Source organism: Antedon bifida, chromosome 1, assembly GCF_963402885.1.
Source record: "Antedon bifida chromosome 1, ecAntBifi1.1, whole genome shotgun sequence".
Taxonomy (NCBI): Eukaryota; Metazoa; Echinodermata; class Crinoidea; order Comatulida; family Antedonidae; genus Antedon; species Antedon bifida.
Genome location: NC_136226.1, coordinates 7,000,290 through 7,012,316, shown reverse-complemented (window position 1 = coordinate 7,012,316; position 12,027 = coordinate 7,000,290). Strand labels below are relative to the sequence as shown.

Here is a 12,027-nt window from a genome sequence, read left to right as displayed (position 1 = left end):
GAATATAAGAAGGAACACGATACCAACAAATAATCAATTCTTCTTATAGTGCTGGAATAGGCTTAATTAAAACATTGAAGAATGGCATGTTATAAAAAATAAATATAGAGTATACCAAAAATACAACATCTTTAATAATTAAATAGATTTAAATAGAGATAGTCTCACGCAAAGAGAAATTTAATATTGAGCGGGCAACAGAATTATTTTATTACTATTTATTGTTTAAAATTAGGACATTGTAAACATTAGTTTAATTAAAATATTTATTTATAAACCTAGAATTAAAAACATAAAAATTGATTCTTTCCTAAATTAATGCAAATATTTGATCATAAAGCTGAATTGAAAATGTTTAAAGTGTGTAATATTGAATCCAAGTTTTAATGTAAAACAGATCATCTAAAGGTATGGCATCTAGATATATTACCGTCAACACTGTAGATTTTAGTTAACATCACTGTTGCCATGGAAACTGCACCAAGTGCATAATTATCAGACTAGAAGTATTTGCGTTTTTCTTGCGGCATAATATGCATCTAATCTTATAAATCCATAAGCCAAGCTATTCAGTAGGACCAAGCAAAACTATATTTCTTACTAACATATTTCAAAGTTAGTATAAAATAGCTTGAGTCCATAGATTTTTCAACATAAAGAACGTATTCCCTAGGCAATTTGTAGAAAAATACAACATCTATATGCGGATAACACAGCTGCCAACGTTAGTGTTTACATCCTCAAAAATATGAAAATGTCAGACTAACGCCACTGTTACAAGTTTGCATACCTGGAGTTCATGACCTTTTTTTCATACCGCTTTCAGCTATACTTACCTAGCCTCCTGATAAACAAGTCATTACGCTTTTTAAATTTCGAACAGATTTTTTTTTTCATCAATGTTGATGCGACTACTAAGTAACTGAATTCATCATGCAATAACATAAAAACAATTTGAATGCTATACGGAGAAGAAAACGTAAAGTAGATTGGTAATATTGAAATTCTGATTCTTTTCGGTTGAATTTCAACAATACAATGAAAGATGAATCTTAACTTCTGATCTTAATCCTAATAATCATCATTATTACTTATATGAAATAATAAAAACAAAAATCATTATTCCCTTTGATTATTAATTAATATTCTTCTATATTTTCTGTTTCGGTAAATTTGACCATTTTCAAACATTTTTTTTTTAAAGTGTCTGAAACCCTCTATTGAACTCCGGCATTATTTTGAAATGAAAATATACCAACCATAGAAATGCATATGATATTAACAAAACCAAAATCATGGGTTATACCAAGGAAATCTAACAACAGGATGATGAGCTCATAAGGGTTTATCTGTGGCTGCGACACGATCAGTTCCACGCCCCTTAAAACACCGCACCCTGCGGAGATTATGTACATTATACAGTACTGTTGGTATTTGTCGCAGCCAGACATAAGATGAAAGGACCGTTACGAGTTGCTACTGTATTTTGGCAAGGCAAGTTCAGTGTCTTGTTGCCTTGGTCATACTTGAGTTGAGTTGCGGCATCAAAGCTAAAACATGATAGCATGACCAGAGAAGAGTGAAATTAATTTTCAGTGAAGCGAACTGTGACCTCCGACCTACAACATGAAGACTGATACAAACACTATACCTCTCTAATCTCCTTTATTTTGCAGCCTTGTTTGCCAATTAAAGACCCACATTGGCTTGCAGGAACCACAAGTTTCAGAGTCACTGGAGGCTTGGGAGCTGTAGGTGACTGCATTGTACTTGATAAGTCCTGGCAAAATAAAAACCAAATAAAGAAATTAGGATTATCTTTAAATTATTATCTGTTAAACTCTGTCTACACTATCAAACTAGTTTGACAAAAAAGTGTGATGTACCCAAATATGGTAGTGATATGACATCATCATGTCCATATATGAGCACATCACATTTTTTTTGACACATAAAGTTTGATAGTGTAGACAGAGCTTTACATACAATACACATTTACGTAATTGATATTTCTAAGGAATTCACTAGAAATATTTTAAGCATATCAAACTAATTTCATTAACTTCAGTTATGGACATTAAAAGGTTCAATAAACCTGTTGCATTAGCAATGATATCGCAATAATATCAAGTTTCAATTAATGATTTATTTTCATCATTACTAAATTGAATCTCAGCTGCCATCAAAAGGTCGTGAATGTACATTTCATTAATACCGCAAAATAAACAACTATAAGATTTAATTTCTTAAGGCCATTCACATGCGAAAAAATGCTGTAGTGCCACTGCCAGCCAAGCTGCAATGCTACTATGTACGAAGCTGCAGTGCAACAGCCAACCAAGCTGCAGTGTTAGTACCCACACACAAGATGCAGTGCCCTACCCACCAAGCTGTAATACTACATCTAAGCTGCAATGCCACTACCAACCCAGGTGTAATGCCACTACCAACCAAGCTACAATGCCACCATCAACCAAGCTGCAGCAACACCACGACCAAGCTGCAGTGCCACTACCCATCAAGCTGCAGCAACACTACGACCAAGCTGCAGTGCCACTACCCACCAAGCTACAATGCCACCATCAACCAAGCTGCAGCAACACCACGACCAAGCTGCAGTGCCACTACCCATCAAGCTGCAGCAACACTACGACCAAGCTGCAGCAACATTACCAACCAAGCTGCAGTGCCACTATCAACCGAGCTGCAGTGCCACTACCCACCAAGCTGCAGTGCCACTATCAACCGAGCTGCAGTGCCACTACCCACCAAGCTGCAGTGCCACTACCCACCAAGCTGCAGTGCCACTACCCACCAAGCTGCAGTGCCACTACCCACCAAGCTACAGTGCCACTACCCACCAAGCTGCAGTGCCACTACCCACCAAGCTACAATGCCACCATCAACCAAGCTGCAGCAACACCACGACCAAGCTGCAGTGCCACTACCCATCAAGCTGCAGCAACACCACGACCAAGCTGCAGTGCCACTACCCACCAAGCTGCAGTGCCACTATCAACCGAGCTGCAGTGCCACTACCCACCAAGCTGCAGTGCCACTATCAACCGAGCTGCAGTGCCACTACCCACCAAGCTGCAGTAACACTACGACCAAGCTACAGCAACATTACCAACCAAGCTGCAGTGCCACTACCCACCAAGCTGCAGTGCCACTATCAACCGAGCTGCAGTGCCACTACCCACCAAGCTGCAGTGCCACTACCCACCAAGCTGCAGTGCCACTACCCACCAAGCTGCAGTGCCACTACCCACCAAGCTGCAGTGCCACTATCAACCGAGCTGCAGTGCCACTACCCACCAAGCTGCAGTGCCACTACCCACCAAGCTGCAGTGCCACTACCCACCAAGCTGCAGTGCCACTACCCACCAAGCTACAGTGCCACTACCCACCAAGCTGCAGTGCCACTACCCACCAAGCTGCAGTACCACCAACAACCAAGCTACAGCAACACTACCAACCGAGCTGCAGTGCCACTATCAACCGAGCTGCAGTGCCACTACCCACCAAGCTGCAGTGCCACTACCCACCAAGCTACAGTGCCACTACCCACCAAGCTGCAGTGCCACTACCCACCAAGCTGCAGTACCACCAACAACCAAGCTACAGCAACACTACCAACCGAGCTGCAGTGCCACTATCAACCGAGCTGCAGTGCCACTACCCACCAAGCTGCAGTGCCACTACCCACCAAGCTACAGTGCCACTACCCACCAAGCTGCAGTGCCACTACCCACCAAGCTGCAGTGCCACTACCCACCAAGCTGCAGTGCCACTACCCACCAAGCTACAGTGCCACTACCAACCGAGCTGCAGTGCCACTATCAACCAAGCTGCAGTGCCACTACCCACCAAGCTGCAGTGCCACTACCCACCAAGCTGCAGTGCCACCATCAACCAAGTTACAGCAATACTACGACCAAGCTGCACCAACACTACCAACCGAGCTGCAGATTACCAACCACACTACAGCTACCCACCAAGCTGCAGTGCAACTACCCACCAAGCTGCAGTGCAACTACCCACCAAGCTGCAGCAACACTACAACCAAGCTACAGTGCCACCATCAACCAAGCTGCAGCAAAACTACCAACCAAGGTACAGTACCACCATCAACAAACTACAGCAACACTGACAATATTAATTAAACCTGATCAAAAGATTGTTTTTGTTGACAGCCTGCTACTGTGCTGAGATTCGGTCTTAAAATGATAATTCACTTCTGAGCAATAAGCAGGCAATAAGAATATTTAATGTTAATGTAATACCCAAATGGACCGTGACATAATAGCGGCAATGATGCATGGATATGGATAAAAACAAAACTGATCTTTCAATCAAGGTTTACTCATCTATTTCTTAAAAATTAAATTAATTTTCTCTATAAACGTACACGGCCGTGTAAACGAATACAACAGTACTGTGATAAATAATGGCGAAACAAGCTATCGTGTTTAAATTAACAAATAATGAATAAATTAGAGAATGAAGTCTAAATACTATATATCAAATAAATATATTTTTGCTTGTAAATATAAGGCGTATAAAGACAGATTAACAAAATTATAAGTGGATATTTTGAAGATGGCATGGAGCCATAGCATATAACAAAGCAATGAGGCATGTCGCCTGATTGATTAAGACGTCGCAGACATAAAACAAATATAGCCACATCACGTTTTAACTCATCAACTTGTCCATTTCTATTGATATACCGATTATTGTCATTATCATTATAATTCGTTTAGAATTTTAATAAATTGATATATTTTTACCATGAAAATCATCTTGCCAGCAAAATCGTGATGATTAATGCAATCGACTCATTGGCATAGTATAGCACTTGAAAAACCATCAAGATAACATTTGCAAATAATTATAATACTGAAGTATTTAAGTAATTGTAATACCACTTTCAGACAAAACGGCGAAAACTGAAATATTGTGGTGGACTAGATTCAAAGCAAAAATGCCAGCAATCCAAAATGCGGTATAATTCATCATCTGAACATGGAGGAAATATATGTTTTTCCATAAACTGGCTATAGAGATTAGAATCAGGGACTGCTTTAAACATAATCATCATCGCTATTTTTACTGAATTATGTAAAAAATCTATTGCAACTTGGCAGATTTACAGTGACCACAACCAGTAGATCTAATCCTCGGCATTCAATGACTACAGATCTGATTCTATGTTGATAAATAGGCCTTGTATAAAAAAAGGCTACTATGGATCCAAGAATATGTCAGTCTCTACATTCATGATAGTATGACTCTTGTATGAGGTTAAATCTCAGTCTTTGGGCATTTGAAATGAACCTAGATTTTCTGAGCTGCATTTGAATTTTACACTACAGTTAACTTTCTACACCTGAATTTTCAAAAAGACTTGAATTATTTCCTTAAAAAGTGCATTGTGAAAACTAGATTTTCACAGAAAAGATGACATTTAAAGATTGAGAGATCGAGTGGATTTCTTGTATATTGTGCCACATGAAACTGAAAAACACCATTTCATTTTCTTATATTTTCTTGATACAGGCAGACTAAGAATAGAGCAGTGAGAATTGCATTTATCATAATTCCAGTCATAGATAATCCTATGAAAGTAACACATTACTATTCTAATTTAAAGGAAAAAATGTTGATAAAATTATGAATATTCCACAGGGAATAAATGGCATTTCTTGGCAGGTAGCAAGTCATGTACGGAATATGAAATTAGATGTTGCAAATGGACATTCTCTTTTTTACTATATGTGTTAGATTCTGGCTTTTTATTATTAATTTCATAATGATAATTGTTCATATTTAATGTATCTATAACCTTAATTTATCAAATATGAAAATCATTCATCCATTATTTGGTCATTATTTAATAATATTTGTTTAAATAATTACAAAATAGAACTTTAAACAATATACCAATATTCTATTACAAATGTCAGATTTTTTGCCTATTTTAACAACACTTTTTAGAATTACATATTACATTTACATGTTATTCTTTCTCTAGAAAGTGGATGACCTACTTTATTTTAATTGATGATTTTGGTAATTTTAAAAGTATATTTTGAAATACATTGTACCTCCATGGGTTTGCTTTTGTAAATATTAATTAAATTAGTTTTATAGAATATAATATGAAAATATTATTATGAAAATGTTGCCGTATTTGAATTTTAAAACAGATATTATAATTTAGCAGCATACCGATTTTATTGCTGAATTTTGTTCAGAAAAAGTCTCGTAAATTTCCCATTTGTTTCCATAGATATCCGTAAGGAATTTCACTTAAGTACCTGAATTAATCGGGGACCAGGCGGCATTACCATAACAGGGAACAACCGTATTATCTTTACTTTAGCATTGTGAAGACTTAAGTGAGCACTGTGCTATCTTACGTCATCAGTCGCCTAGGTAAATAAGAGGTAATCGCACGCTTATCCACTACGACTACCGATAGATGCTAATGACTTAATGCTCTGCTTTCAATTGTGTCTCGCTGTCTGCTTTGTGTACATGACAACATATCATGACATAGAAAAGGAACATGAAATGTAGTGTGTGTGTTACAGAGCTATTCTATTGAGTAGGCATTTAACAATTAACAAAATGGACCTCTCAATGATCTGAATTGTCTTCAGAAATTATAAATGAATATTTGTAAGTTAATTACTAATTTTATTATCATTTAATAATAAGTAATAACTAACATGTTGACTTTATATAACAACAAACAATACTTTTCTTGAAAATAATAATAGTTCGTGATTTTAGGTAATAACGAGCAAATTATGATTAATATTGATTTAGTAATTATAAAGTTAATTAATTAAATTAATTTCCTATAGATTAATCTGTACAGTATGATGTCCACATTTATATACAATAAAATAAAATTTGCAACTACTAATAAGTTATAGCTTTTTTCTGAAATAATACAAAAATAAGAAAATGCAAAAACGCATCTTATTTTTAGCACAATAGCCTGCTAATTAGGAAGGTCCTAATTAGAAAAGAAATTACATCAGTGTTGGAATTTAAAGCATTTTAACAATTCTTACTAATTACACTAATTACTTTTTTTGGCACAACCCTGCTTTTAAAATAAAATGCTCTAAATTTGGAGACGGAGCATTAAAGAGTTGTTTAATACAATAATAAAATCTCATATTTTAGAATTTTTTTTTAGAAATATCTCCCTCTAAATTTTCAACAGCAAACAATTTTAAATACAAAGAAACATATTACAACAATAAAATTTTGGATAAACTTGTTTTAAAATAGCATAATAGCAAAAAGTAATAATTTTGTAAAATACAACAATATATACCGATATATATTTTTAATAAGAGATAATACTCTATTGTTTTTCTAATACAGTATATGAAAGTCAGATCAAGATTGAAAGCATTATGCGTTTACCTCGCGCCATTATAACGTTAATGTCTATAACTACTATGGGAATGCATTTTGATGCACACACTGCTAAATCAATATTAATAATGCATTTGTCAGAGATTCAATTCTAAAAACCTTTAAACACAGCTTGTATTGTCTGCGTAAAGTATGTGAGTATACAAAACAAAAGTCCCTTTGTTTTATATATAGGCTTTCTATGTTTATCATTTTCTCTTTTACCTTCTATCTAACATGCCTTCAAAATAACTTTAGTTTCCATAGAATTAATAAACTTAAAACAAAATGCCTTCAAAATAGCTTTAAGTTTCCATAGAATTAATGGACTTAAAACTAAAATAATATTTAAAAGGGTTGTATGAGCGAAGAAAAAAACCGAGAGTAGCTTATCCACAATAAACATACACATGAAAACAAATTTTCAACAGGACTCACCATAGATTCTTATTTATTTTTAAGGACACAGCATCATATCAACTTATATATAGTGATTCGATTATGAAGTTCCAGGGACAACCCCGGATAACTTGGCCATTAATCACTCCTTAACAAATTTTTAGTGGCCGTTTGTCTGAACTTAGTGGGACTTCGAAGATCAGAGCTGATCCAGCAAATTTGCCAGGTACACATGGATCATTTAGGTCTGTGTAGTCCGGTAGTCAGAAAGCATTATATCAGGTTTTTATGCAAGTCAAGCAAAAATTGGTGCTGTTGAATAGATTGTTCTGGTTCTCTGGTACCAGCAGCATGTTCCAGGTTGTTAAGACTTAAACATGCCTATGAGGTATAAATTGTGGTGCTACCAAATACTCTAACATGGCGAGCATATTAGCCACCAAGCCGATTCAAGTATAGACATTCATTCAGGTTTATACCAAAGAAATAGCCTTAACAGAAAGAATACAAACACAATGCAAAGAAAGTATACATCAAGTATATTAAATACATAAATAACATTAATATTGAAATGTTTTCAAGAAAATGTGAAAAAGTAATAATTCAAAATATTTTACCTCTTCAAATTTATTCGTAATCATCTTGAAAGCTTTGATGATTGAATCTGTTGATCCTGTTATCGTGACGATTCTTTCTGGGTAAGTTGTGCCATCAGAAATATTGATTCTTGCGCCACTCTACAAGACCAATACAAAGGTAATAGATTAGTAGGAGAATAACCTCTGTGTTTTTCATTATATTGAAATTAGTTTCATTTGTCCAACGCTAAAATGTTTTTTTTAAATAATACAAGGAAAAACAATATTGAACTTTTCACTTTATGAACAAAAAGAAAGTAAATACTCTTTTTTCAATTCAATTCAAAGAACATTTATTAACGTCCAAAAGACAAATAGTAACAAAAACAACAATGGCAAGAGATAATAAAAATGATGAAACTTTTCCACTCTTAAGTCTTAACATCTTTCATCAAAAGATGCATTTTAATATTAAATGTTTAATTAAGTAGTTCTTAACTTGAATTTTGAAGATTGTGTTTGTTGTCAAGATGTTTTGATTATTGCACTGCTCTCAAAGGACAGGGATTTAAAATAAAATATATAAATATGTTATCTTAAGCCTCTTCTATAATATTATACTAATAAAAATTGCTCTCAAAAGAGTTCATGGATAACATGTGTTGATGTTTTGTCAAGTAAACAAAATATTAAAATCAGTTGCATGTCATTTGAATAGATGATATGATCTTCTCAGGATCACTTCTTTACCAGAAGACGACTGTTTAGCTATGTTATGTATATGATATGTTTTCTTTTCCTTTTATGTCTGTTTAAATATCATCTTTGTCTATAGGCATGTTTTCCACAAGCATTCTGCTATTTTCTTAACATGCCTTCTTCAACTGTTATTGTTTTTTTTCCCTACATCTTGTTAACTGTCTTTTTTAAAGTAAATAAATGTCACTTTGAATTTAATCGAATGGAACGAATGTTGTGGAATCGTGGTGAAATGTGGTGATGAAGTGGCAGTAGGAAGAGCATGATCATTACGAGCGCAAAATTTGAACATGCAACATTTTCTACGCATTTCACAGTGCTTCATTTCAAGAAGTGCTCAGTAAATCTGTTATATGTACTTGTACAATTAGTTATGAATATCTAGAGTAACAATGACTTCCTCAAACCAAGCCATTATTATAACCAAATCAAATAGAGGTTTATCACCAAAATCTCATTTCCTTTCACAATGCTCATATTCTAATCTTACAACTTTATCGCATGTTATCCATCAATGCTGATTTCTTTTGATGTTGGATTTCATTTCGTATCCCCTATGTGGCAATACCATCGCCATTAATAAGAAATAACAAAATTGTTGAGAAAACAATTGGTCATAATAAACCATCTTGCATCATAATGGCGATCATTGTAGATGAACCTGATAATCTTTCAATTTTTATTGCGTTCATTTATGTTTTGTTCGTAACGCTAATGGGATTTTAAGAACCGAAATAGTGAATAAACTGTGAATCAATATATTATACTATAACAAAATCCCATTATTCTTTTCCCTTAATAATTGCGAAATAGATGATTGTTAAATTTAAAATGACACGAAAATAAAGATACACAATAAAATAAATCAATTCCTTTTATCATGAAAAATCTCGAACATTTAAGGTTTTGAAAATAAGGTTTTATTTAAATGTCATATTCTAGGGTAAGGAGATTGAGAATCTGGGTGAATCTATATGATTATTGATGGCAAATCATTATTTTTTTGTTATTAATTTACTCATTCCTAAATTTAATCTTTTAAAAACGTCATCCACTACTATTAGCTAAATGCATATAGTACTCTTTTACTCATGTTATATCAAATTGTTGTCTTCCCCGATAATATTAAAGTTTAAACAAATTTAGGGCAGTAATCGGGACACAAATTTGACAAGTTCAATGCAATCAAACCTAGCCAAAAAGTACAGTTAATACCCTGTAATGATTTAAAATAACAATAGACCAAGTACTGTTTATTATCGTTGCCATACAAATTTTGAAAAGAAAACATAGTTTCCAATAATACACACCGAATGACGCAATATTAAGAAACAATTGATACTATCTAACATCATAATTTCAATACAATTCAATCTGGAACATTAGTTATGAAACTAGGTCTATTATAGAGGGCAGTATTTAACAGTGTATCAAATTTGACTTTGGTAAAGTATTTCATTATATACTGTACTGTGCCATTATACTATAGTTATACTATACAATCTACTGGTTATTATGTTTTGCCTTTATTTCAGAAAATATAGATTATTGATTATGATTTATAGAAATATATTATTATTTCATATTTCAACTGGTTGGTTGAATGTAGTGCTCCCAATACAAACCTATTTTATATCATAATTTCCAATATTTTTATGCAACAATTGAATAAATTTGAAGTTGTAGGCCAATCAACAGAATTAAATTGTTTTTGCTGTGTGGGTCAACCATAAAGTTTAATTTTAACACGGTTTTGACATTAACTATTTTCATCCATCTGGTAAAATATCACATACTGACAATCGTAATTCTACCCACTCTTGTGCTATGATCAAATAAATGAATTGTGGGTAACCAATAAACTATTTTAAGGGCTTCCATCCTTAATTTTAATGGATGTTCTAGGTGGGAAGTGGGCAGGAGTATCCACCTTCTATCAAACTTCTACCCACCCTAAAGTTATTTTAACTTTCTAATTTTAACCACCCATCCACTGTCAATTTGTTGACACCTCCTTCTTTATCTACATACAAGTTATAGGCCCACCAGAATTTCCATTCCTAATACCTACATTATATACCTTCTAGCTTAACCATACTTAACATGTTGCCACCCAGCTTACGTAAGTATACATTCATAATATGCTAAACTATTATCACTTCAAAAAATTGGCAATTAATCAAAACACGTTTGCACAAATTTATTCCAATTCTACGTCGTAAAAATTCAAAATCACAGATTTTTAAACATGTGGTGTCACAAAAAACCTCTTACTGCTCTTAAAAGTGGTAATTAAAGACACAATCTATAGCTTGAGGATCATCTAGAAACCCATAGGGTGAGTGAGATAACACCTAGTTGACAGACCCATGAGATTTGAAAAGAATCACATTCAGCGTTATGATAATAAAAGTTTTGAACATTGCAGTGGCAGGATTAATGGAAACATTTTAATATGAAATGAAATTTGAGAAAACTATTGTTCAAAAAGCACTGTGAATAGCAGTACAACGAGCGCCACTTCAGTATGCACAATTGTCAAATATTACATTCAAACATCTTATTATATTTTGATCAAAATGCTGATATGTTGTACAATGGAATGGATAGAATATTTTCATAAGTTGAAAGATAGACTGGTCTATTTAAGCTTGGATATAGGCCTATCAAAATGATATGGCGCTCAGAATTTGGCCGCATAATAGGCTTACAGCTCTTATAAACGGTGCACTCTACAAAATGGTTTTGAATGCGCAAAAGTCATCAAATAAATAAATTTAATTTTATCAAAAATGTACCGCATAATCTTGAGGATTGATCAAAATAATGCATGGCACGTGATACGTAATGA

General features: G+C 34.1%; 1 protein-coding gene across 3 annotated transcripts in view; it reads right to left on the bottom strand.

The window, feature by feature from the left end:
- LOC144839936 (poly(rC)-binding protein 3-like) overlaps positions 1-12,027 on the bottom strand; it is an 81,321-nt gene that overhangs the window by 23,399 nt on the left and 45,895 nt on the right. For all 3 annotated transcript variants that reach the window (XR_013611817.1, XM_078695525.1, XM_078695529.1), the window contains 2 exons: positions 8,457-8,576; positions 1,652-1,780 (listed from right to left, as the gene is read on the bottom strand). Coding sequence is in view for 2 of the 3 variants with exons in the window: in XM_078695525.1 (XP_078551651.1) it covers positions 1,652-1,780; positions 8,457-8,576 (249 nt within the window). In the remaining variant the exon portion in view is untranslated. The remainder of the gene's footprint in view (positions 1-1,651; positions 1,781-8,456; positions 8,577-12,027) is intronic.